Source organism: Cynocephalus volans, chromosome 1 (genome assembly GCF_027409185.1).
Source record: "Cynocephalus volans isolate mCynVol1 chromosome 1, mCynVol1.pri, whole genome shotgun sequence".
NCBI classification, from domain to species: Eukaryota; Metazoa; Chordata; class Mammalia; order Dermoptera; family Cynocephalidae; genus Cynocephalus; species Cynocephalus volans.
In genome coordinates this window covers 36,856,023-36,883,195 of record NC_084460.1, presented here as the reverse complement: position 1 = coordinate 36,883,195, position 27,173 = coordinate 36,856,023, and the positions used below count along the sequence as shown (strand labels likewise).

The 27,173-nt window shown below is 39.2% G+C and overlaps 1 protein-coding gene across 1 annotated transcript in view; it reads left to right on the top strand.

The window, feature by feature from the left end:
• CHD6 (chromodomain helicase DNA binding protein 6) overlaps positions 1 to 27,173 on the top strand; it is a 199,976-nt gene that overhangs the window by 42,167 nt on the left and 130,636 nt on the right. Inside the window, exon 2 of the mRNA XM_063092193.1 lies at positions 12,641 to 12,696. Coding sequence (XP_062948263.1) covers positions 12,664 to 12,696 — 33 coding nt within the window. The 5' untranslated portion in view covers positions 12,641 to 12,663. The remainder of the gene's footprint in view (positions 1 to 12,640; positions 12,697 to 27,173) is intronic.

Here is a 27,173-nt window from a genome sequence, read left to right as displayed (position 1 = left end):
TTTTCACCAGTACCAGGATCACAGGCTGCCATGGCTGTGCAGCTCTGTACCTCTTCCTACTTGGGGGTCAGAGCATGCATGACAGCAGCAATGGAAGCAGCAGCACAGGACATGGCAGGGCCACTGCTCTTGCCTGAACAACAATGACTTATTAGGCTAGTGGGTGCCATGCCTAAGTCTCCCTCAGGGTGGTGTCTCCTTCCTTTCCACAGACTTCACAAAGGGCCTTCCCTGGACTTGCCCCAGGGTACACAACCACAAACAGTATCCATACATCTGCTCCAGGCAAGCAGTGATAGTTACCAGGCTAGACACAGCGACCAAAGAGCTAACGCTCGGCCTTTGGTGAGTGGGACTCAAGTGCTAACTGGTTAGGGAACCATGTTGTCACCATCTTTACAGGCAGGGGCCTCAAAGAAAACCTGCCACACATAGGCCAAACCGTATGGCACATCACACCAGGATATAGTCAGTTAACAACAAATTCTCATCTTGGGGACGAGAGTGTTTTAGGGTGGTAAGAGATGACAGCAGCAAAGAAAAGCACTGTGTAGGCCACAGTCCAAGCCTACCAGCAATTGGTGGTTCTGTCCCAATTGGCATTCACCACATCATAGAACCAGTTAGCTAGCCAAGAGCAGTAAGTTAAAGTTGACTAGGTGTCCTTGGTCATGGTTGGGCCTTCCTGTTTGTGATGCTATTTTAATCACTTCCTGTTCACCCCATTGGCCAGGGATTCCTGATATAGGGTTATGAGGATATCCACCCACATGACAGACACCTAAATACTGGACAGTTGAGATCCATAACAGTTTATTATTCACGTATACTCACAGCCCGGGGAAGGAGGACACTGTGGGCCACAGAGAGGTTGCACTTGGGAACTGTGTACAATTAGGGTCTGTGGGAAGCAGAGGATAGGGTGGTGTCCCTTGTTCCTACAGGAGGGGACGAGATTGGCTTGAGTAATTCTACAGGCTGGCAGGGAACTGAAACTCACTACACAGGGACAAGCAGGAACTGAACATGGTCCCTTCCATAAAGATGGTTGTTTGGTTAGGTAGCCTCACCCGTGGAAGCAGAGTGGGGAGGGGAACTTGTGGTTAGGCCATTGGAGGTCTTCCCAATTTCAGTTGTCAAAGCAGCACATAATATTGGGCCTTAATTTTAAGCCTTATCCCACACAGACCATTGTGTAGGGCTTTGAAGACTGTTTTAACTCCCCATCCTCTAAGTTAGTAGTTATCCCTTCCCTCACTGTCTCAGAACTCACTGCCCCTTCATTCCTCCCCCTACCACTCTCAAACAAGCACTAGAAAATGCACAGTCTGTCAGGGAAAATGTAAGGAAATAGTGATTTCATTGTTGAGCTTCAGCTCAGCTCTTTCTCCAGGGCAGTGGTCCTCCAGCCTGGCTGCATATTAGAATCATGTGAGAGAGTTTTTAAAAACTGTGATGCTGGGGTCCCACTTCAGACCAGTTAAATCAGAATCTTGTGAGATGGGAGTGAATTTTTTTTTGAAGTGCCTCAGCCATTGTCAAGAACTGCTTCTCCAGGATGCCAGCAAAGTCACCAGGTCTAACACCAAATGTGTTATCTTACTCCACGAAGCCAGAGCTTCACACTGACTGTTTCCTCCTCTTAATGGTACTGATACCGTCCTCACAGTCCCACAGGCTAGAAAATTTAGAGTTTTCTTTGTACTTTGTTCTCCTTCTTTTCGTACAATGGTATCTATCATTGGGCCTTTCTAAATTGCAATCCATCTTTATTGTTGCACTTCTAGAGTGTTGTAATTTATCTGTAGAATATCTTCCCAACCTCTGCTCACTCTCTGAGTGCCCCAAATAGAACATCTCCAATCCTGATCTCTCATTTTGCTATTTTCATTTGCCTACAAGGCAGCTTGAAGTGTAGTGCTAAGAGAGCTGGGTTGGAACCCAGGAAATCTAATTCTTGTACTTTTGAATAATTGTGAGCCTGTGGGCAGGTCATCTGAAAGTTCCAAGCCTTAGTTTCATTATCTTAAGATAGAAGGACTGCATTGCCTGAGCTTTTAAGTTCCTTCCCTTCATTGTGATTCAGTCTTCACTGTTCCTTCAAATTTAGCCTGTCCAAAGTAGAACTCATCCATCTCTTCCCCCAAAAGTTTCCTCTTTCTAATGCCCTGATGTCTCTTGCTGATACCAACATTCTACCATTTTAGGCCACACAAAAAGAGAATCATTGTCATCTTCATCTTGGGCTCTATGACTTCTCTTTTATTTGCTACCTGCTGTTTCCCCTTGCCTTCAGTATGACTTGGGCCCTACACCTGCCTTTCATATTCCTACCCAAGAAATCTTCCTATCAGTAACCTCGGACAGTTTGTCCTTTTCTCAGAAATCTTCACTGCATGGCTCCCCGTTCCATAAGAGTCAATTCAAACTGCCTAGGCAGGCATTTAAGAGCCTCTAGTCCATCACTTACCTCGAGCCCCAAACCTTACCCCACCTTTGCTGTGTCACATGTTGAGTTTAGAAATTTTTTTAATTGAATTACTTATTATCTTTGAACTAACATATCCTCTAAATAAGATTATTTCAAAATATTTTAAACTTTTTTATACAGAAAAATTTACTCTTTTTGGTGAAAAATTCTTTTGAGTTTTAGCAAATGCATACAGTTGTGTAACCAACATCACAGTCAAGATACAGAATAGTTCCATCATCCCTCAAAATTCTTTTTATAGTTGAACCTGTTCCCTGCAACTGCTGGCAACCACTGATCTGTTTTCTGTTCCTATAATTTTGCCTTTTCCAGAATGTCATGTAAATGAAATCATACAGTATAGAGTCTTTTCAGTTTGGCTTCTTTCACTGAGATTCATCCATGTTGCATGTATCAGTATTTGGGTCCTTTTTATAACTATGTTTTAAAAATATATCCATTTGCTTTTTAGAGTTTACATTTGGAGTTGTGAGTTTTTTGTGCCTTTATATGTTTTCTTGGAAAACATGGAGAGACGATATCTTCCAAACCATTTTTGGTGCTCCAAACATTTTTATGCTATTCTGTAAATGGCTTCTAATTTTGATGTTGACAGAATAACTTTTGGTTTTTTTTTTTAAACCCACGTAGCCACCTGATATGGTTGGCTTTTGTACCCATTCTACAAATGAAGAAACTGAGACCAAGGGAGATTGAATAAATTGCCCAAATCACATAACCCTTGTTTTCAGAACCTGGATATCTTCACTCTCGAGTCTAGAGATATTACTCTTCTACCACAAAAGGCATTAAAGTGTAGAGTCAAAAGCTCTCGAATTACTGGTGAGGCCTCTTGAGACTGAATATAGAGTATCAATTGTAACATCCTTTGTCTTCCTACATGAGATTATCACTTGCATTTTCAGGGCTCTGAACCTTGAGTGGGCATGGCTGTCTGGAGGTTGGTTTCTTCTGTCCTGTGTTCACAGATGTGTTCATTCCTGGCCGGTTAGTTGACGTTACGTTAGAGTCTAACAACAACAACAAAAGTACAGTCAGGTTTTACCTTACAATGTGATAGCTCTGAAAGTGCTTGGCCACTTGGTTCTACTGCTGCACTTAATAGTGATTCCTGTTAAGCAAGTTGATTTTTATCACCAGATTAGGAGTTGGAAATGATTTCCTCTGGTTAAAGAGTTTGCCTTCTCACTAGTAATGTTTGGCAGATATTTCAAGTTAGGTGCCTACATTTTTGGAGAGATGGATTTTTAATCTAAGCCTCATATGCTTCCCTTACACTGGTGTTCTTCTCTTTTGACTCACTGTTGATAAACCCATGTGTAATATTTATTTATTCATTCACCAAATATCATGCTAGTATTAGATATATAGTAGTAGTCAAAATAAATATAGTCCCTGTCGTGGTGGCCCTCTTTTAGTCTTATAGATGTGAATTCTTCTTGACACATAGTCATGAGTTTAAGGTGATACGTTATCTCTAGCCTGTGGTAGAAAACATCAAAGATTCACTTATACAGACGTTATCTAACCTGAATTAGATACAAAAAGTAATTCTTCACAGTTGATCTAATTTAAAAATTGTTGTATGTTCCAAAGAAAACTTTCAGCCATCTAAAAGAATTCACAGTTTAAAAAACAAACAACCCTCTTTGTATTTTGGTGCTATGCCACCTTTAATGCAAATGTAATTTCTCCTCTAGAGCTTGTATGTATAGGAAATCCTTAAAACTGTTACCACAGCCTATCCTCACACCAGTCTGAATACTCTAGTTGTACAGAAATGTTTCTACTAGATCATAGGGTCATCTTTGAAAGGAAAGAACGACCATCCGTCATTTCAGTGCCCTTCCATTGTTGATTAGTTGGCATGAGCTTAGGAGACTATAAAAATAAAACATTAGAGCACAAAAAAAGAATTATTGAATGTTCAAAATGTTAGTCATTTAAAAGAAGGAAAGGTTGGAAGATAAATTTGAGGAAATATCACAGAAAGTAGAACGCAAGGAGATTTGTTTGTTTTTTTTTTTAAAGAGAGAATTAGAGGTACAGCCCAGCAGGTCCATCATCCTAGTAACAGGAGTTCCTTAAAAGAAAACAATAGGGAGAGAATTATGAAGAAATAATACATGAGGATCTCTCAGAACCAGAAGATCTGAAAGGTTATAAAAGAATCCCCCAGATACCTAACCTCATGGAAAATAGCCCCAAGCCACATCATTGTGAAAAGGTGGTCCTAAAGGCTTTCTGAGAAGGAAGAGATGTCCCATACAAATGATAAGGAGAACGATTCAGATTCTTTAGCCAGAGGTGTTGGAAGGGACAGGACAATGGAGCAATGCTCTCAAAATTCTGAGGAGAAATCAGCTTCCAACTTGTGACTTGCTACCCATGAAAACATCAAGGTAGAATACAAACATTTTCAGACATGAAGGTCTCAGGAACTTTATTTTTCATTCCAGTATTTTCTAGAGAGTTTCTGAGCATTATGCTTCACCAAAGTGAGAATGTAAACCTAGAGAGGAGAGACCTAGGAGACCACCCTTGAGAGAGACAGTGGGAATGAATCCTCAGGAGGATGGCAATGAGAAGTCCCAGGATAGTAGCTTTGAAGCAGATTAGAGAGAGTCATGGAGGACTCCTGATATAATGACCCAAGGGAAAAAATTGAACTTAGATTGAGACGAGTTTTAAGGTGTTTGGGGAGCATTCTGGGTTAAGTTAATGATTTATGGAAAATCAAGCAAATTTTAAAATGAGGTAATCATTATCTTTAGGGAAAAAATTACTCATAAAAATTTTTAGTACAGTATGTTCCGTGGCTTAGCTGTGAATTAAATGGTGATTTAATAAATAATGGTGATAATAACTATATTGGGAAAATAACACTTCGTCTTCCATAGTAGAGGGACTTCCTGTTTTTTTGTTTGTAAAGTTTTGTTGGAATGCAGCCAAACCCGTTTGTTTGCATATTGTCTATGGCTGTTTTCACACTACAACAGAATTGAGTAGTTGCAGCTGAGACCATATGGCCCACAAAGCCTAAAATATTATTTGGCCTTTTATAAAAATATTTGCTAACTCCTGTTCCATAGGAAGAAGCCAACAGAATAATATCTAAAATAGAAAAAAAAAATCTAATAGCAATATGAGCATGTTATTTAGAATATGATGGAAAGGAGCAGAAGGAACAGCTAAAGATTGAACGATGGCCTCTAGGAAAAGTGAATCAGGAATGGGGAGGAGTAGGGTCAGAGGACTGTTATTTTTTGTTTTAAGCTTTATATTATTATTACATTCTTAAGCTAAGTACATATATTACTTTGAAAAATATGGATGAAGAATGCTGAGAAATTTGATTGGGTTAGGAGAAAAGAATAAACAGAAAAGAAAAAATAAATGATAGGGGCTACCAGTTATGAAGAAAGTAAGAGCTCCAAAACTTTTCTGTAAACATAACGTACCCATTTATTCACTCATTCATTCCACAGAGAATCATTTAAGAATCCACACATCAGGCACTGAGCTCTGTGCTGCAGAAGAAGGTTCTTTCCCAGAGGGTACTTAGGCACTCAACAACTGATAGCATGCACAGACAGGTAGAAGATGATAACATGCTAATACAGCTGCTGTAGTTTAGTGCTTATCACGAGATGCTTGTGGGATTCAGGCAACTTGGGTGACACATCCCAGAGCTGAGTTTTGAAGGATAAGAGACCAGATGAGGCAGAGCTTAAACGAGACCTAAGTGAGCAGGAGGATGTTGGGACCTGAAGGTGTTCAATATAGTTGGATGAATGATGGAAAATACTATCAGACAATAGACAAGAGCCAGAGGCCAGATTCCTTATGCAGGGCTTTGTGCTATGAGGAATTAGTTTTTTGTTTGTTTGTTTGTTTGTTTGTTTTGAAGACACAATACCTGCTGAAGTGATAAGAACTGATTTGTTTGTACTTCGGGAAAACACACTCTTGGTAGCCGTGAGGGTAGGAGACACGGAGAGGCATTTAGGAGGCTGTTTCAGACAAAAAAAAAAAAAAAACAACGAAAAAAATGGGTAAACCGAAGTGTACTGGGGGATTCAGGAGTTATAAAGGAGTTAAGGGAAAAGGGAAGGAATTAAGGATGACTCTCAATTCTGGGCTGGTGGCAGGTAGTGGAACATTACCTCTGATGGGGGATACAGGAATTCTGTGTTTGTGTGTAAAGATCATACTGAATTTGGTTTTGGAAGAGTTGTGGAGTTTTTTGGGGATACCTGTGGAATACCTGATTGGAACTGGCTGGATGCAGTTGGATATGTCCACTTAGAGGTCAGGAGGAGGGCTGGGATTTGGAAATATGTAGTGGTCATTGTGTAAAGGAATGAAGTTTGGGAGTTGAGTAGAAAAGTCAGTATTGACTCGTGGTGTTGAGAGCATTGAGCCCTGGGAACAGAGACATTTAAGGGTTGGACTTTATAATAGGAGCGTCAGGAGGAATCTGATCCTGGAAGTGTGCAATCACAGGGAAATCAGGAGAGAGCAGCCTTCAAGAAACCAGTGAGATTGAGAATTTTAAGAAAAAATGGTCCGCAGTTTATGTTGTGCAAGGAAGTCAGAATAAAGCCTGAAAATGCCCATTGGATTTGGAAACAATGGAGTCATTGCTAAGACAGCTTTAGGGAAGTAATATGGGAGGAAGTGAAATTTCAGGTGTGTGGAGAATTTATTAGTGTTGTTACTGTTTTGAGATAGAGTTGAACCTGTTTCTTTGCTGAGAGGAGGAAAGCTATGGAAAGGGAGAGGTTTAGAGATAATTAAGGAGAGGAAATGATTCTTCCATTCAACAAATGTTCATTGAGTACCTTCTATGAGCTCAGTACTTTTCCAGGTTCAGGGAGCATAGGATGAACAAAACAAAATTTATGTTCTAGTGTTTATAACCAAATAGATACAATATAATGTCAGGGAGTAACAAGTGCCAGGAAGAAAACTAAATTAGGGTAAGAGGTAAGAGTGGTGGGGGTGGGGTAGGAGGGGTGAAGGTGCTGTTTTCTATAGGGTAGCTAGGGAAATGAGGAAACAGTAACTACATAGTAATGAGGAACTGAAGTGGCTGAGAAGTAGGAGAGCATGGATCTCAAGTACTGGTGAGAGAGTTAGTTGTTCTCAGGAGAGAAGGCCACCTTCTTCTGACACTGGAGGGACGACCATAAGGACAGGCAGCACTAATGGCTGACATATAACTAGTGTTCACTGTGTGACGGACAGCGTAGATTATTCTCTCTTAATTCTAAGACCTATGAGTTAGGTGTTGTCACCATTTTACAGGTGAGGAAGCAAAGTCTGGAAGAGGTTTTGCATGTCTAATCATAAGAGCCTGGATTCAGACTGCTTTTTGGCACTTCAAATCCTTGCTATTAAAATACCTACTGTAGACTGCTTCAAGCTTAGCTAAAGACATAGGTAAATTTATCCAGTTTTTGGTTATGGAGGGTAGTAAGATGGGGAATTGGGAGTTTGAGGGATTTCTTACCCACTGAACCTTCTTTGTGGTCAAGAATGCCAAGAGTTTTAGTAATAGGTGGTTGGCAGGTCAAGGGTTTGGATCCCCCTACTGGCCACCCCCCTACCCCCACCCCCCACCCCCAAAACCAAATAATATGTGGTTGTATAGGGGTTAAAGGAAGGTGGTATTCCCTAAGATCTCTGCCTTCTTGATTAACTCTTCCCAAAAGAGTTATTCCCTGTGTCCTATTCCTATTCCCTTCTAAAATCCCCTCCTTATAACAATGTGAAATTGCTTTATTTATGCCTGCTGTTGGTAGAGTGGTTGTTAGGAACCGGCCTCAAAGTTGAGGGTGGGCATAAGTAGGTTATTAAAATATATGTTGATTTTCCACTGAGTGTTTGTGTAGGGAAAAAAATACATGTTCCTTTTGGAAAATTTGAGGTGTGTCTGATTTTTAAAGTGTTTTTGTGTACTCTCTGTCCCAGAGTACCTGATAGAGTTGTAGGGGATGGAGACCTGTTAACAGCAAAGGTCTCTATCTTTACTATTGCCAGCTGCATCTGTTGTCTTTCGTGAATATAAAGGACTGTGGTAGAGGTCTGCTGTATATGTTTTAGTCTGTGTTTGCAAAAACACACATTCCTGTAATGAAACAGATCTTTGGATTAAGCAGGAGTTGTTAGGATGAGAGTTCTCAAGGTATAGTGAATTTAAATGATTTTTGTGAATGAATGGTTGAATGGTGTGAACCTAATGTTTTGTTATTTTTAAGTGTCCGTAACACAGCATTGAGGAACTTGGAAATGGCAAAGGCACTGTGCAGGATTTTTGAACTGGAGAGGATAGTAATAAAAATAACTTTCCAAATGTTCTTAGTGAAACCTGGCACCCATTTTTCTTAATAGAAGCATTATTAGGTGGGCAAGTATAAGAAGTAATGGGAACTTTTATATTGTGTGCTTTTTACATTTTTAGCAGCTTATGTTTTTGTGAAGGTAATTAAGTGCTGCATTCATACCTATGCATTGAATGCTGTAAGGAAAGCAAGAGTCCTACCAGTTTTCTTATGATTCAGAAGTTATACACATGATTTTTCCCCCTGTTGATAAATTTCCTGGTTTGTCCACACAGTTAGGGGTTTTAGAATTGTCTGTATTATGTTTCTAATTACTGTTTGATTTGTTCTTTATTGAGCCAAAGGGATCTGACTTTTGAGTGAAGGCAGCACAACAGAGGCTATAAAACCATTGCCAGTGTTGTGCAGAAATAAACTTTAGGATGTATCTATTTGTCTATTCCTGGCATATAAAATTTAGCCTTACAAAAAGATTTCATACTGGGGTTTTTTTGTAGATGTTTTTAAAAGTATGTGCCATAAAAGAGGTTTAAAAGATTGTTGGTAAATTAGGGGGTGCTTTTCGGAGAAGTGAAAGTCAATAAACACTTATTGATGTTGATAACATCCATTATCATGTGGGGGATAGCATGCTGGAATATGGTGATCCATTGAGGTACTAGAAGTGATTTGACGATAACAACATGAGGTTCGCCAAAGATAGCTTTCAGTGAACTGTATCTATTGCCATCATGCTCACTCACTTGGGTTTCACACACATATTTTCTCTCTCTTTTTCTCTCTCTCTCAAGATAGAATGGGGTGGGAGGGGAAAGATTTGGTTTAGAATCTTTCACCACCTCTTTTCCTTTAAGATTTCAAATTAAGACATACTTGCTTGAGCCCTTCTCTTCGGTCTTTCCAGCCTGTGTTCTTCTGCCTTCTCTGACCTTCTTGGACCTTGCAGTGACACAGGCCCCAGGATTAGTGCGCCCTCTCCTGTGCCCGAGCTGTGCTGTGATAGGCATTTTCTCAGTTTACCCACCTCGGCCCTGAGCTTCCTCTAAGGCCTGGGTTTATTTCCTACTGGCTCATTTCCTCAGGATATATTCCTTAAAGTGCAATGGCATATAAAAGGATCCTAACAGTTTATAGATCTATTGGCACATTGCCTGAGTGCTCTTCAGAAAGCTTGAAGCAATTAAAAGTGCCATTAGCAATGATAAGTACGACCTGTTTTCCTACATTCCTGGCAGTGTGTGTGTTGGGTGTGGGGGCCTGCTTATTTGCCGGCTAGTTTGTGATACTGAATGGAAAATTGTTTTTTGATGTTCCTACTGCATTATACTTGTATCAGTTCTTTATATATTAAAAAGTAATTTTTTCCTGGCTTTGGTAGAATTTTTCTATTTTTTTTTAATGATTTCATTTTGTTGGGCAGAATTTATTTTAGCATATATGCCTTATTATTAATTAGACACTTTTTTATTAGCTGGAATTTTTTCCCCAAACTTTTGTTGACGTAAAAGAAACTGAAATTGAATATAGGATTTATTGAGCCAGTATGACCGTTGCAACCAGAGATACGCATAGGTCAGGTCTCCCTGAGAAATGATCTCCAAAGCGGGGACCGGCAGAGCTTAGCATTTTATAATCACAAGAAGGGGGAAGAATCAAAAGTGAGAGAAGAGGACAGCCCCGCCTTACCATTATGTCAGTTTTTCTAATGGTTATGCATGATGTAGAGATTTAGGATTGTTACTAGGTTACATCCTATATGCAGGGATCTAGGATAAGGGTTAAAAGAAGCATTCTAGGTTATTTTATTACTTTTCTGGTGCCAGTATGTCTGCTTCTGTGTTACAGTGTCCTTCTGATAATATTTTCCAGGACATGGGACGTGACTACTGATTCATCCCAGAACTCCCAAGGCACTACAGTTTAGCTGACCTAGTCAGAGCAGATTTTTGTAGTTATCACTTCTTTCTTCATTTCAGAATTTGTGGTAGTTTTGTGATGGTTGAGAATATTGGTTTTCTGGGGTCAGATAATTTTAAAGTTGAGAGATAAAGGACGTAAACTTGTACTAACATAATTTACCTAGAACTGACTCTACTATAATGAAGTTTAGGAGAGAATATTCTTTTTAAGTTTTAACTCCCCTGACTCAGAGCACTTACCATTTCTCTGGAATTTATGGCTTTCTCGAGGTGAATAATTGTTCGATCAAATACTAACCCTCACAGTGATTCTTAGAAGCATCATTTACTAACTGGACTTGCCCTTTCCTGATTTAGCCAGTTCTTCTCCATCCTCCTCCCCTTTCCCCTTGGCCTAGCACCTGAACATTCCAGCCAGCTTCCAGCTTCTTACTTCCTTGACCACTGTGCTTTTTGCAAACAGCAATATCTTGGTAGATGTGTCTCTCTAGGGGAGAACCCATGGCATTTTATGGTCCTTTTTTATAGAATATGCCTCTGACTTTTGGAAGAAAAAAACTAAACTGACAAATATTAAAATGATAACTGTAATTGTGATACCAAGAGTGATTGGAATCACAAGTCTTTCATTTTTCTGTCTGCATCTAATATGCCATACACTTACTTAGAATTAGGACCATCTCGCTTTCATCATTTTTTAAAAATTAAAAAAATATATTTTTTACTCTACATTGACAAATTATGGTAGCATGTATTTATGGGGTACAATGTGATGTTATATGAATACAATGTGGCATAATTAAATCAAGATAATATATGCACCACCTCAAGTACTTATGTCACTTTAATCTTAAAGCTTTCCTTAAGGCCCACATATCACATTCATTTGGATATGAGAAATAATTATGAAACTTAAGGATAATTGTGTGCCTCTGGGATGGTTTCCTGGGCAAGCGGTGTTCTATAGCTGTGTGCAATGTCCAAGAATCAAAATAAATAGTAAATATGAGGCAGTTTCTACATCTGGGCTAAAACCAGAAACCAAGATTCTATGATCCCTCTATTGTCTGTATATGAAGGTGAGAGCTTCAGCCCTGAGGATTCTGTCCTTTCCCTTGGGGTGCCCCAAGACCCTTCTGCAGCTCTAAAAGCAATTGCTGTGCTCCTAGGGTATTCACAAATCATATACGAGAAAAAGTTCAGTGTCATGGAGGACATTGTGTTGGAGTGGGGATGAGGGCTTAAGTCCTGTGTAGAATAAAGTAAATAATTTTTAAAAATCATATGAAATATTACAACAGAATTTATTTCATCTGGTAATATATACACATGGTTTAAAACATCAAATGATGTCAGAGTTTATGATGAAATGCAATAGTGACCTCTGCCCCACCTCACACCAACTCCTGTCTCCTTAGAGAGAACTGCTTTGAACTCTTAGTTCTTTTTTATTGTCTGTATTTCTGTTTCTTGATTTATTCATTGTAAACATTATTGATTTTCTTCCAAAAGTGATGAGGTCTTACCTTATATCCACCCCTTCTTCCTACTCCTTTCAATAAAATCATGTCATTATTTTTGGTTTCTCATTTAGTTACTTTTGTAACTTTAATATCTCAGCATTTTTTATAACTTATTTGATCTACAACGACATTATCTTTTTTACTCCATCCCATCTGGAGCAATAAATTAGGGTCTGGGATAGGGTTAGATAGGGTTAGGTCTACACTTAGGGTTCTGGGGGTTGTTGAACGTAAATGTTGTGGGAGTAATTCAGCATTTCGTGTTTTCCTCATGTGTCACAGTTGATCTGGAGATGATCTGATATGTTCTTTTTTTATTTTGGATTTTATCATAATCTTTGCCTTTTTGGTGTTTTACAGAAATAAATATCTTCCTTCAGTAGATGAAAATGAAAATACAGAAGAAAGAGAAGCAGGTAAGTGCTCATATTGCTTTCAAGTGACTGCATCCAGTGTCCTTTGGTGCTTTTTAACAAGAGGAGACACTGACAGTGTTGGCTCATCTTTGTACCTCTGGCAATTCTCCTGTTGCCTCTGTTTCCCATTCTTCATGTGGTAACCGAGAGCTCTGTTCTTCATGACTTCATATGTGGATTTTTCCTTTTGCTCGGGTCATCTCCATGTAGGAATAAATGTAATAAAAACTGTAAATAAGAATATTATTTAAAATTAGCTAGCTAGAAGAGAAATGTTTCCTCCCTTGGAACAGCTTTCCAATTTTTTCTGAAGGAGAGATGTGACGAATTTTTGTAGTTTATATTTTTATCTTTCTGGATTTTTTGTTAAACTAAAAACATTGTTATTTATAAAATTCTTATTTGTAACCCGTGGAGAGAGCTCCTTCTAGAGGGAATAGTGAGCTAATTGGAAGGATGTGAGCATCAACTATTTAGCATTTGGTTTTTTGAAGGGGAGGGGAGTTGATTACATTTGGCCCAAGTCACTCATCCTGCCAGGATCTCTTCCCTCAGTTAGTACTGCTGTGTCCCAGGTGGTTTTGTTTTCAAAGGAACCTTGAGACCAACCAGTGTGGCTCAGGGAGGTGAAATGGGGAGACCTGCCTCTGTCTCTTGGAAACAGGCTGTCTCTGATGTGCTGTTTTCCTTTCACAGAATTGAATGACAACCTGATTGGAGTATTCTAATTGGAGAATTGGAATTCTCCTATTGGAGAATTTCACTGGGACCCTGTGCAAAGAGGTTGGGTGGGACCAGCCACTCTTTCCTCTCCAGTCTGCTCCTAAGGAGCCCTAGTCAGACATTGCGTGACTTAGGGATATGGTTACAAGGACTACCCTCTGGTCTGTCCCTAATGGATAGGCCAGTTTGGGGAAATAATTGACTCATGTGCTGCCAGTTCTTAACAGGAAGAACAGTGACTAAATTCTGCACACTGGATTTCTGACTGTTTTAGCTCTGTAGAGAATTGTCAACTGATAGGCAAACACTACAGAGAATGCAATTTCATCTGCCAGGAATTTATCCCATGGATATACTCAGATAGGCATGCAAAACTGTGTGTATAGGGCTTTCATTGTTGCTTTGTTTTTGATAGCAAAAATGGAAAAGATCCTACACAAACATCATAAAGGGAATTATTTAAATCATAGCACATTCCCCTAATGGACTATTATGCCACTGTTAACAAGAACACATTACTAAAGAGAACCTCATACCCTCAAAACTATTATCATTTATGATGTGTGGGCAGGTTTATATTTCTTTTTTCATTTTTTTAAAAGTTTATTTATTTGTTAATATTATTTTTTTACATTCTATGATGTTGTTGATGAGCAGTTGGTGGGGAGGGGAAGGGGGAAGGAAATAGGGTGGGAGAAGGAGGAAGGAAGAAGGGTGGGGTTGAGCCCTGTGCCACCCAACCCCCCCCTCGCAGGTGAGACCAGAGGGCTTCCAGTGGTGGCCTGGTCATTGCTGGGCTGGGTGCAGATGTCAGGGGAGTGTGGCTAAAGCCCTTGCCCCCACCGCCCCAGCTTGGGAGACTGGGGCGCTTCTTGCGGTGGCTTGGTGGTCGTTGCTGGGCTGGTTGTGGGTGTCAGGGGGCATGGCTGAGGCCCCAGCCCTCCCCTCTCCCTGGCTTGGTAGCCCAGGGGACTTCTAGTCCGTCTCAGTTTTATAGGTGTTCTTTGGTGATGTGAGACCTTTATTAGTTAATATCAAACTTTGCCTCTCGTCTGTGGGTATTTTGATTTTCTTCCAGTTCTGTGTTGGATTATTTGCTGTTCCTGCCACTTAAACTCTGCACTGGAACTAATTTATTGTCCTTTGCTTACATCTAAAATGGGGGTACTTCCTGTGGGGACCAGCAGTTGAGCTTTGTGGTTGAGCTAAATTGTTGCTTTGCTGCTGATTCTCTGAGGAAGGCTTTTTGTGTAGCTTAGGTTTTAATGGTTGACCTTATAGGTACTTCTGGGTCTCATGAGATCTGGTACACTTGGGTTGTGTAGAAACTCTGGTTTGGGCCTGAGTCTTTTCAGCAAACTGCACCCCCTACAGTTCTGTATTACTGACCAGTCTACACTGAGTGGTCCTGTGCTGATTGGGTGCAGATCAGCTGTCCTTGCTGTGCCCCAGTGTTCTCCTGGTAGGCCTGTCTCTCCTACTGCCTGTGTTCCAAACACTTCATTTGATGGGTTGTGCACTGGTCTCTTGCGATGACTTATGGGCCTTGGGTTCCTTTTTTCAGTTGTTGGGGGTCCATGGGGACTCTGTTAGTAGTTTTGATGGCCTGGGGGCCACCAAGGCCCTCTTCTCCCCTGCCGCCTAGCTTGGCTGTCATTGCCTTTTAATAGTTGTAAATTGGTTGATTTGTGGGAGAGAGTGACACTGGGGACCATCTATTCCTGGTTTATATTGCTTAAAGCAAAATCTGCATGTTTAATTTTTTAAACATTCTTTAAGATAAGCTTTTATTTAAACAAAACATTCTATAGCAGTTACCTCAGAATGAATTCCAGTTTCTTTTCTTTTGAGATTTCACTCGTTTATGCTAAGAACTTTGTCATGGCAGCCAGCTGTTATATACCCTCAGTTTGGTGGGTTTTCATTTTAGACCTCACAGTAATATTGATGAACAGAATCATGTTTTTATTTAAAAGTTAATATTAGATTTGGTAGAGGAGCAGGTTAAACAAGTGGAGCCACATTCAGGAAGACTTTATCCTGCTCCTCTTATAAATACTGGTGTTAGATCATACTGACGACTGAACCACAAGAAGATGCAGAGCATGAAAATAGAAAATTACATTTGAGCTAAAAGCGAGCTATAGGCTCTAGGATCGAGCATGTACAAGAGTTCAGTTCCTGATAGAGAAGAGGTCCATGTTCTGGAATGAACTTAATGAGCTTTGATTTCAGTAGAGCAGGATTGAAGCTCCTAACTCTACCACTTAGTTGTGTAAGTTTGGGCAAGTTCAGCCTTGTGGAGCAATCACACATGCCTCACATTGTAAATAAGGATTAAATGAAGTAATTTGTCAAGTATCTGGTATACAGTATGTCAGTAGCAAGGAAATCTTTCACTATAATAAAAATAACCATCAAACTTTGTCCTTTACAGTGATTCAGAGGTGTTAGAAGTGGCTGCAAATAAAACACCCTTATTCCTGTTAATTCATTTTTCCTCTTGTGTGGAGAAAAATGACATGTAAATACATTCTGATCTTGAAAATTTCTCATTTCCTTTTCAAATCTTTTCAAGGTAAATTAAACTGAGATGACAGATTTTATAAGTTAATCAAAACTCAGTAATAAATGATCATGCTTCTTATTAACCAGAAAGAACATAACAGTAGTGTGCCAAGAACAAAAGGTTTAGAGATTGATTTTGTATTGCCTAAAGAAGTAGTATGAGAAAAATAGACTTTAATAAAACATTTAAAAATGAATCACTTGGGGGTGGGGGAGGACTATAGTCTTTTATCTATATTAAAAAATAACTAAACTACTTCAAGAAATATATATATTTTTTTAATTCCTAAGATGACTAAGCAGTATTAGGAAAAAAAATCAGCTAGAGAAATAAAATGTGAACTCTAATTATTCAAAAGTCATGTAGCATTAAGATGTATAATACAGCTGAAAATTCTTTTTTTTTTTGTCTTTTTTGTCTTTTTTGTGACCGGCCGTACCGCGCTCAGCCAGTGAGCGCACCGCACCGGCCATCCCTATATAGGATCCGAACCCGCGGCGGGAGCCCCAGCGCCGCACTCTCCCTAGTGCACCACGGGTCGGCCCTGAAAATACTTTTTTGTAAGAGGACACTGACAAACTATGATATAGGAATATTGATTTTTATTCATCTCAGCTCCTTGCTTGGTACTGAGAGAAGTATAAAATATTATGTGGTATAATAAATATTATAAATATTATGTGGTATGTAATATATGGTCTGCAGGCACTTGTAATCGTAAGGGATAAGAAGGTTTTTAGTGCATGTATCCAGTGTAGAAGAAAGTTAATAGGCAGTAAATGCAGTTATCTACGTACAAGTAGAATTAAAACTTGGAGCTATGACCAGGAGGTAAATCCAGACTTGCAGTATCTATAGGTAAACCTTGCTTCCTAACCCCATGGCCGAGAGTCGGGTAAGTAGAACCCTTCATTCTCAGGTCCTCTAGAAAACATAAAGGTGAGGTGGGTGGAATTTTCTTTAGATATGCTATGGGAATCTCAAAGACCTTCATTTTATTAAACCTTCTTTCCTTCCCTAGAGTAAATATGGATGTAATTTATTCACTAAACAAATATTTGTTGAGTTTTTTTAGCATTTTTTTATCCAAGAGATATTTAAGTTCTACTTGGGTCAGGTTCAGCTGTGGCTAAAATTCTCTTTCTTTTTTTGGTGGCTGGCCAATATGGGGATCCAAACCCTTAACCTTGGCATTACCAGCACCACGCTCTTCCAAGTAAGCTAACCAGACAACCCTAAAATTCTTTTTCTTAAGAAATTTAGTCTGGTTACAGAGAGGCAGTTAAAGTGGGAGTGTCATATACCTCGGAAGAGCCAGAGTTTTACATTCTGGATGGAAGAGTAGTGCTCTGGAATTGCAAAGTATGGGGGCATAGGGAATGTCAACCCCACCGAAGAAATTGAGGGTATTTTAAAAAATGGTATCTTCTGGGGATAGCCAGGTTTCTTACAAGTTGCTTCAGAGGGCTCAAGAGGAAAGCTTGGGAGGAAGAGAGTAATCTATGGGTGGGTTTGGGAAAATGAAGCACATGGTAGTAAGGGACAAAGGAAAGGCCTGAAATGGGGAGCTAAACTTGGGTGGTGACCAAAGGTGAACTAGAAGAAAGAAGTGTGGTGGAATTAGCTGGCTGCCAAGTTCCCAAAAGACTTGGTCCCAGCCGTCTTCTACTGAAAGGAGGTGAGGACTCAGATCTCTCGGAGGATGTTTGCCACCAACAGGGATCACTAAATCATGGTTCACAGTTCAGAATGTTGAAAGAGGAAGAATAACAAAGTTGGTAACATGAATGAGTAAATAATTCATTTGTAAGACTTTTCAGCCTCATCCTGCAAAGGGTCTAAAGATCAGGGCTAGTATTAGACCTTGAGTTTGGTAGTCATTGGAAGGCCTATTTCAACATGTATAAAGAGGAATAGTAGTAAATTGCCCATTAGAATGAAGATTCAAAACAGCCTCACCCTGGGATCATGTTTCAAAAGGACTTAAAATGGACCATATCCAACTCCTTCCTCCTCCAAAAAAAGGAAAGGAATTTGAGCATTAAATGCTTTCTCCTATCTTTTAACATACCTTAACAGATTTTTTTTTTTCATCATTCTAATTCATTTTATGTTCTGAAACACATTCAAGGACAGAATGAAGTGAATGGGATGGTAAAAGAATATTGACCATTTCATGTGAGGTATGATGGATGAAGCTAGGGCTATGTAGTCTGAAGAAGACTTAAGGGCATCACGTGGACATGAGATTAAATGTATTTGTTGCTGGACCTGTGGACGAGAATGGGACACATGGGAAGAGTGACAGGAGGTTAGACAGTAGCTCCATATAAAGGAGAACATCCTGAGAAGTTTAGCTGCCCAGCTGTGGCAAATTCCTTACAAGCAGTAAGCTCCCTGTCCCTAAGAAATACTGGAAGGCTATTTGTTTGTATGTTAGAGCATGGATGGGACTTCAGGCTAGATGACCTCAGAGGCCCATCCTAACTAGATCCTAGGGTTTGCCAGCACATTTATTTATGGTATTTTTAAGACGAAAATAAATAGAAGGTAAGTGGACACAATTTTAACTAAAATATTACATAGTAATTGTATATTATATAGTGATTCTTTCAGCTCATGTTACTGATGTCATCTGTCACTAGCATTTATGAGACAGACATAAAACAATATTATTTTCTGATAGAAATAACTGCTAATTTTTAAATTCTGTGAATAAAGAGGCTTTAAGTCTGTTTACATGTAGAAAACATTGGAATAAAAAAAGACCACTTAAAAACAGCGAATAGTATTGCCTCATCTCCTGACCTGACAAGAGGAGTCTGGGAAGTTATGGTGACCAGGCTGTTGGAACAGCTTCAGAGTGGGGATGAGATATTTGGATCTGTAACACTTTTGACTCCCACGTACATGTTGATGAGACGGTGGAGAATTATCCTTCTCTACTTACCTTTAATTCACCCTTGGGTAAACTAGCCCAAAGTGTTAGTGTCTGATGAAAAAAACAGACGTGCGTGCGGCAGGAACTTCTTTCCATTTCTGATTGGTTTATAACTTTCTCATCAACTCACTGTCCTTTCCCTCAGTTAGCCTATCCCTTTACTAGTAGATTGGTTTTGGATAAATTTTGCAAGTTTTCAGGAACCACATAATATTCAGATACCAAGGATCAAAAGTTCTCATTTTGTGAGGATAAAGAAAACATAGTGCCCATTGCTAACAAAATGTGTTCTTATTCATGGTGGTTGTAGGTCTTCTGGTAGCTGCCAAGTCCATGTTTGATATTCATTAATCCTAATGTTGGGACCCTTCTGGGTGAAGTTGAAAACTCTTAGAAATCACTTATTTAATAAGTGTTTTGCTAAATTGTTTTTTCTTTGTGAATTTCTCATCTGATCTGGAGAACAAATGGATTTATGATGAAATGGATAGGAGGGGAAAAGTTAATGAGTTGAAGGTTGTCTGGGGAAAAGTTGGGGAGATACAGTGGTATTGGGGAATGGGTGATGGAAAAAATAGAGGTAGTTAGAGGTTCTTGCTGATTCTTATTTCTAAGTTTGATGTATCCAAAACATGAGGCAGGATCAGGAAGTGATTAAGAGGAATGGTTCTTGAAACAGGGTTCAAATTTTAGCTCTACCACTTACTAACTGTATGACCTTGGGTGAGTTATCTCTGAGCTTCTACAAATTTGTAAAATGGAGTCATAATTGGAACCATAATATATCTCCTCTGAGGGTTGTTTTGGTGGTGATACATTTAAGAAGCTTAGTACACTGCCTAATACTCAGTGTTTAGTAAAATTAGCTATCATTATTATTATTGTTATCATTATTGACATTCGTTTTATCTTTAAATTTTCAAAACAAGTTTAGGTACTCAGAGTAGTTGTGACTAAGATGTGGAGATATATAAAAAGAACTATTTCCTATCTGCAAATACAGTATTTCTAACTCCAGGCCAGGGTCTTGTCTGGGCTTTTCTATGTGGCAGTGATAATGAGCCAAAGTTGGCCTTAGTTCTGGATTCTGGGGCTCTGATAGCCCAAGGCTACAGTAAAATTACAGGTGGTCCAGGAAGGAAGAGGTAGGAAAATAGTCTTACTTACTCCACTAGAACCTGTTCAGCATCTGATTGTCCTGGAAGATCTCACACACAAATTTTAGAAGGGGCATCTCCTGGCCTGGGTTGGTGAAACAAACATCATTCCACTTAAAGCAGATTAGGAAATTGGGTTACTTTGAGGTTTTAGTTTACCCAAAGGCATAGTTGTTGGAAATAAAACTCATAGTTTCTAATAATAGCACAGATACTTATTAAGTATTAGTTTCCCTCTCTCCTCCTAATTCTTTTGTGTCAACCTCTAAATTTTGTAATCTAACAGCTGCCAGGTTTTGTTAATGCCTGGAGTTAACAAGGATTTTGTTGACTGCCAGTTTAGAGAAGTCAAATTTCTAAGACTCTTGAACAACGTAAGAGAAAAATCTCTCCCCACCGCTGCTTTAAATGCAAAAATGTGGAAGGAGAGGTGGGGACTAGAAATGACAGAGTCAAGGATTTGAGAGTGGAGAGATTTTGCAAAACTTACATTGCCAAATCTGTCTACCACTGTAGTTCTTAACTTACCTGCTTCTCAGCAGCCCTTGACACCCATGATTATTCTGTTTTGAAATGTTCCCTTCAGGCTTCTGTGATACCACACTTGAATCTTACAGCTTTTCCCCACCTACCTCACTAACCTGACTGCTCCTTCTTGCTCTCTCTAGGCTCTTCTTACTCTGTTAGTGTTCCTCAGGTTTTGGTCATATTTTCTCTTCTTCATCCATTCTTCCTGGGTAGACTAATTCGTTCTTGTAGAAATTTTTCTTGGAAAATATATCCAAGAGCCTATTGGACATCTCTACCTGAGTTATCCTTAGATACCTGATACTGAACTCTCCTCCTCCTCATTCTAAACAACTGTGACTACACAAGGAACCATATCAGGATCAAAATAATACTACCTGCTTTGTCACCCAAAGCACAGGACTCCTCAGTAGACATAGGTGGGAAAGAGACACACACACACGGAAGTGCATGCACACACACACACACAGTTGGACAGACATTTTTCCTGCCCCTTCTCAAACTAATTTTGCTCATTCTGCACATTTGTATTTGCTGAATGTGAGTCCCAGTACAACTGCAGTATAATCATGGCAAGGATATGTGGGTTTTTCTGCATTTATTGTATTCCACAGTCAGAGACCTATAAAAAATAGTCTTTTAGAAGAAAGTGAAGGCGAATAAGACAATCCTAATTTTAATTGGAAAATAACTTTTGCCATCTGACATGTCCACAAACTGACATATTAATAGTTAGCCATTACTTCTTTGAATTTTCATTTTTAAAAAGATAGAAGGTTGCAAACTTTGATAAGCTTTTCTACTCATTTTTATATTTAGCTTATTTCTTGACACTAAGTAAATCCAAACATAGAATACTTTCTTCTCCCTGCTGGGGAAGTAGAAGATGCCAAAGCAGGCAGACCAGCAGCAGGAGCTGACTGGGCCTTGCTCACCACTGTGCCAAAGGCACGCAGAAGCACGTCTGGATGAAGGCTGTGCGGGGGCCCTTCCAGCCCCAGTGCAAAGTTCTCTCTTTGCCCTGCACTTCCGTTAAATATAATCACTGTGCTGGCACCTCTCAAATTCTGCCTTTGATTCTTGAATCCTGATGACTTGGAGGAGCATGAATTGTCTGACAAATAGTTTTTCCTGTTTATTATTAAAATCTTTAAAATTCTTCTGTTACTGCAAAGGGTACCTCAAAAAGTTCGTGCAAGGATTTGTACTCTTTTATTTCTGTTTTTCCATGAACTTTTTGAAGTACCCTCATATATGAAGGTTTTTCTATTACAAATATGAAAGTAGTACATTCTCATTACTAAAATTTTTTATTTTTATTTATTTATTTTGTTAATATTAGTTTTACATTCTATGAAGTTGTTGTGGAGCAGTTAGGAGGGAGGGGGAGAGGGGAGAGGGGAAGGAAATAGGATGGAATAAGGAGGAAGGAGGAGGGACGGGATTGAGGCCTGTGGCACCCCCCTCATTCCCACAGGAGAGACCAGGGAGCTTCCAACAGTGACTTGGTCATTGCTGGGCTGGATGCAGATGTCAGGGGGGTTTGGTAAAAGACCTTGCCCCCACAACCCCAGCTCAGGAATCTGGGCCCTTCTTGCTGCATCTCAGCAGTAGTCACTGGGCTGGTTGCATGTGGGGGGAGGGCGTGGCTGCGGCTGTTGGCCCCCGACCTCTCCAGCTCAGGAGAGCCCAGGGCACAGACTGCAGCAGCTTGGTGGTCTTCGCTGGGCTGTTTGCACTTGTCGGGAGGGTGTGGCTAAGGACCTTGGCCCCCCACCACTCTGGCTTGGGAGAACCTGGGGCTCTTCCTGCAGTGGTTACTAAAATTTTAGATGTCTGTTTAAAATAAACAACCAGATTTGCACAGACTCAAGTGATTACTATTAACATTTTTTTTCCATTCTTTGTTCTATGCCCAGATATTTGTTCATGTCATTTTTGTTTACATGTACGGTTTTATATATTTCTTTTTTCTCTTTTTCAAATTGTGAATACCTGTTTCATCCAGTAACCATAGGATTGTATTGTACTATGAGTTAGGCACATTTCTTGATACTGGGGAATACCACAAAATCAGTCTCATGAAGCTTACCCTCCTGTATTCATGGGAGACACATAAAACATAATAATAAAAAAGAAAAAGTTACCCACAGTCTTATCACCCAGACAGAATGATGGTTAATATTTGGTATGTGCACTTGCTGACTTAAAAATTTTTTTTATCTTAAAAAGCTAGTGTTGGGCCGAGCCTGTGGCGCACTCGGGAGAGTGCGGCGCTGGGAGCGCAGCGACGCTCCCGCCGCAGGTTTGGATCCTATATGGGAATGGCCGGTGCACTCACTGGCTGAGTGCCAGTCACGAAAAGGACAAAAAAAAAAAAAGCTAGTGTTGCAGCATTTTTAAAAAACAAAAATGAGATTAGAACATAGGTTATCTTTTTTTCATTTTCCAACATGTGAACTATTTTTTTCATCCCTACTAAAACTTTGTCTAATGATGGCTGATAGTGTTATTACATATGATGGATGTACTATTAATTTAAGCATTTTCCTAAAGATTGACAAATAGGTCATTTATAGGTTTTTTCTCTTAAAAATTCTGTATCAGATATTCTTATGCAAAAACCTTTGGAATACTTGTTTCCTCAATTTATGTTCTAAAAGAGAAGTTGCTCAGTTCAAAAACATAGCCATAATTAAAATTTTAATATTATTGTATTGTATTTTCCTCCAATTTGATCTTGAGATCTCTCTCTGAAGAGTGGCTATAAATTCTAGCTGTGCCCTGATGGGGCCGCAGGGAGGTGGTCGTGGGTATTTACTGTGCCTTTCACAGGATGCCTTCTTATCCTGGTGGACAACAGCGTAATACCTAAGTGTCCAACCCATCACCAGGTGTTTCTCTCACTGGAAACTTGTTGATAATGGCAGACACCCTTGTGGCTCTTGTCTGACCTTTGTCCAGTTTTTTCCTACCAAGATAGCCAGTCTCTAGGGGATCTCTAACCAAGAGGAGAGTTGGGTTCAGGTATGTTGGTCAGGTGAGACACAGAAAAGGCAGCACAACAAAACACATGAAATAACAGAAGCAGTTTTATTACTTACAGATCTCAGAGAGAAGATGGGAGCATGCCTCCCAGGGCCAACAGGAAGGGGACAACACAAGTTCCATGGAATTGCATCTGTGTCTGAGGGGTGGTCACTGTGGCATATCTGGACCATCCATGTAGGGTGTGGGAGACAGTGGGGCAAGGCAAGTAAGTTGTATCTAAATCTCCTATAAGGAGGTAGTCAGCAGGAGGCAACTGTATGGTATAAGGTCAATATCTGGATTGACCATCTTGAGGAACTAGGAGGAGGTAGAGAACTAGAAACTGTGTCACGAGTGACTAAGCCCTGTTTCTGGTATGAGAGAGTCCAGTTTATATTTGATATGGGTGCAGAGGCAATGAAAAATTGTAAGAACTTACTACGTATTGCTGCACTCTCCTGCAAAAAGACTTTTAAGCGTTAATACTCCTGCCAGCAACTTATTAGAGAACCGTTTACAGTATATCCTTGTATTTTTTAAAATTAAGATATAGTTCACATACCATCAAATCTACCCTTTTAAAGTATGCAATTCAGTGGCTTTTGGTATATTCACAACATTACCACTCTCTAATTCCAGAACATTTTCATCACATCCAGAAGAAACTTTATGCCCATTATCAAACAGTTCTCATTCTCCCGTACCCCAACCCCTGACAACCATTAATCTACTTTCTGTGTGTGTGGATTTGTCTATTCTGAGTACTTCATATAAATGGAATTATGTAATATGTAGCCTTTTATGTGTGGCTTATTTCACTCAGTGTGCTTTCACGGTTCATCTATGATACAGCATGTATCAGTATTTCATTCCTTTTTATGTTTGAATAATATTCCATTGTTTGGATATACCATATTTTATTTATCTGTTCTTCTGTTGATGGGCATTTGGGTTGTTTTCACCTTCTGGCTGTTGTGAATCGTACTGCTACAAACATTTGTGTATATGTTTTTGTTTGAACACCTTTTTTTAATTCTTTGGGGTATATGCATAGGAATAGAATTGCTGGGCCGTATGCTAACTCTGTGTATAACTTTTTGAGGAGCTGCCAAACTGTTTTCCTAAGTGATGTCACCTTTTTACATCCTCACCAACAATGTATGAAGGTTTCAGTTTCTCTACATCTCTTGCCTAAACTTCTGTTGTCTTTTTGATTTTAGCCGTCTTAGCAGATATCAAATTGTATCTCATTGTGGTCTTGAATTGGTTGTCTTTTTATTATTGAGTTGTAAGAGTTCTACGTATCTTTTATATATACTAGACCCTTATCAGATATATGGTTTGTAAATATTTTCTCCCATTCCGTGGGTACTCTTTATACTTTCTTGATAATGTCCTTTAAAATACAAAAGTTGTGATTTTGATGAGTGTATTGGATTTTTAAATGAAAAAAATTTAAATTCCTTAATTGCTGTACTTCACATAAAATATGCACACTTCTTAGAAAAATTCTGAAGGAGTCTAATAGTAATACATTATCACTTTATCTTAATTTAAGTTTTCTGTCAAAGAAAAATTAAAATCCTTACTTTGGCGGGAAATATCATCACAATTGGGGGAGTATTTTCCCTTTCTACCTTCACATCTCTAAATATACCTATTTGCCATGCCAATATTTGAAGAAACCTTTAATTAATCAGTAAATACTGTTTCCACGAATGAGAATAAAAATTGTTCTCTCAAGTCCTCAGGAACTTGGATAGAGAATACTACCAGTTTGGACACAGCTTAAAGGCAGTGGTTGTCAGGTATCCATGTATGGATTCCATTCAGATAGAAATAAGTGTTTCTTGATCAATAAAAATATAGAGTGAAATATGCTTGCTTAATTTTTTCCAACCTAATGTGCCTACAATTAGTGGTTACAGATGTCTGAGTTTTAGCAAATTATTTCCAGGCCTCCTTATTGAAAAAGTTTGGAAGAAAAGCCTACTGAGGTTATAACTGAAGAAGATTCTGTAACAAACAGACCCAGTATTCTTGATGATTTTCATAATTAATCTATTTTGATTTCCAATTACTTGAGTGATTCTTAAAGGCTTGTCCCAGATTTGTTCCACATTTGTCCTTGTAACTCTGCTTGGGAACCAGTGTCCTGGACCATAATCTTTCTGTTAGTTCTTAAATCCTTTTCAGTTGACCTGAATCCAGTTTATCTACATTCAGATCTTAAAGTGTCTTTTCCAGGAGTATTGTTGATAGATAATTTTGAATCAGAGAAGTAGATTTTATTACTATCAGTGCAGTTTATGAGTTAGCATTGTCGCATTTTTTATAGTTGGCCCCTCTTTATTTTATCCTTGTCTAGATTCTCGCCTCTATTTAAATTGTTGATGAAATATAAAATATTGTTGACACCTTGTGGCTCATCATCTCTGAAGTGTTCCTTTTAGGGCCTTTTTCAACATAGTCATTTAATGTCCTTAGTAGAAGCTGAAACTTCTTTATTTAGACTCCTGGCATTTTCCACTACTAATCTTGAGACACATGAAGGAAATATTTTTGTCTTACATTTTTTAATCCTCAACAAATATCTTTTCCAAGCTCCCAACAAGGTGTTTTAAAAATAAAAACAACACTCTGGTGGGTTCTTTACTTTTGAAATTATAATTTTGTATTTATTTTTATTATTATTAACATCTGCCTTTTGGGATACTTTCCCCTTTTCGGCATTGAATAATTGTGCTGCATTTCTTGGGTTTTCCTTTTTCTACTCTCTTGGAATATAACCTTGGCAAGTTGCTTCATCTCTCTAAACTGATTATCTTACCTGTAAGATGAGGGGATAGACTAGACAGTAATCTGTAATTCTTGGGAGTGGAATTGCTGGGAGGACATCAGATGGTGTATGTTTAGTTTTATGAAGAACTGCCTCACCTTTTCCCAAAGTAATTGTATACTACATCACATATCTAACGAAGTCTCATTGTGCTGGTGTGGTGACCTAGCAATTGTTCTAGTTCCCTGGGAGGTCATACAGTGCTCAATGAAATGAGCATTCAGAGTTCAGATCCAGACTCCTTGACTCACTAGCTGTATGGCCTTGGGCATACTAATCTTCCATTTTATATGTGCAAAATGGGCATCTTTATACTGACCTACCTTGTAGGGTTGTTATAAAGGTTAGAGATCATGAAACATGCCTTGCATAATGTGTGCTTGTGCTTAGTAAAATAACTGAATATCCCCTTACTTCCACCTGCCTGCAGTTTCTTTGGAGTTCCTTCAGAAAAGAGACCTCGACATGAGGTGTGAGTTGAATAAGTTGAAGAGAGTGTCTGACCTACAGATAGCTAGCTGCCTTGGTGGAATTAGGTCTTTTCTGTGTTGTCTTTGAAAGTCTCTTTAATATACAAACCTGTATCTCTTGCTTTTTTAGTCTGTCCAACCTAGCATGTTAAGCAAAAACTTGTTCCCTGAGGGATAAGTGTCCCTGGCACAGAATTCAGTAGTATCCCAAGGATGGTTA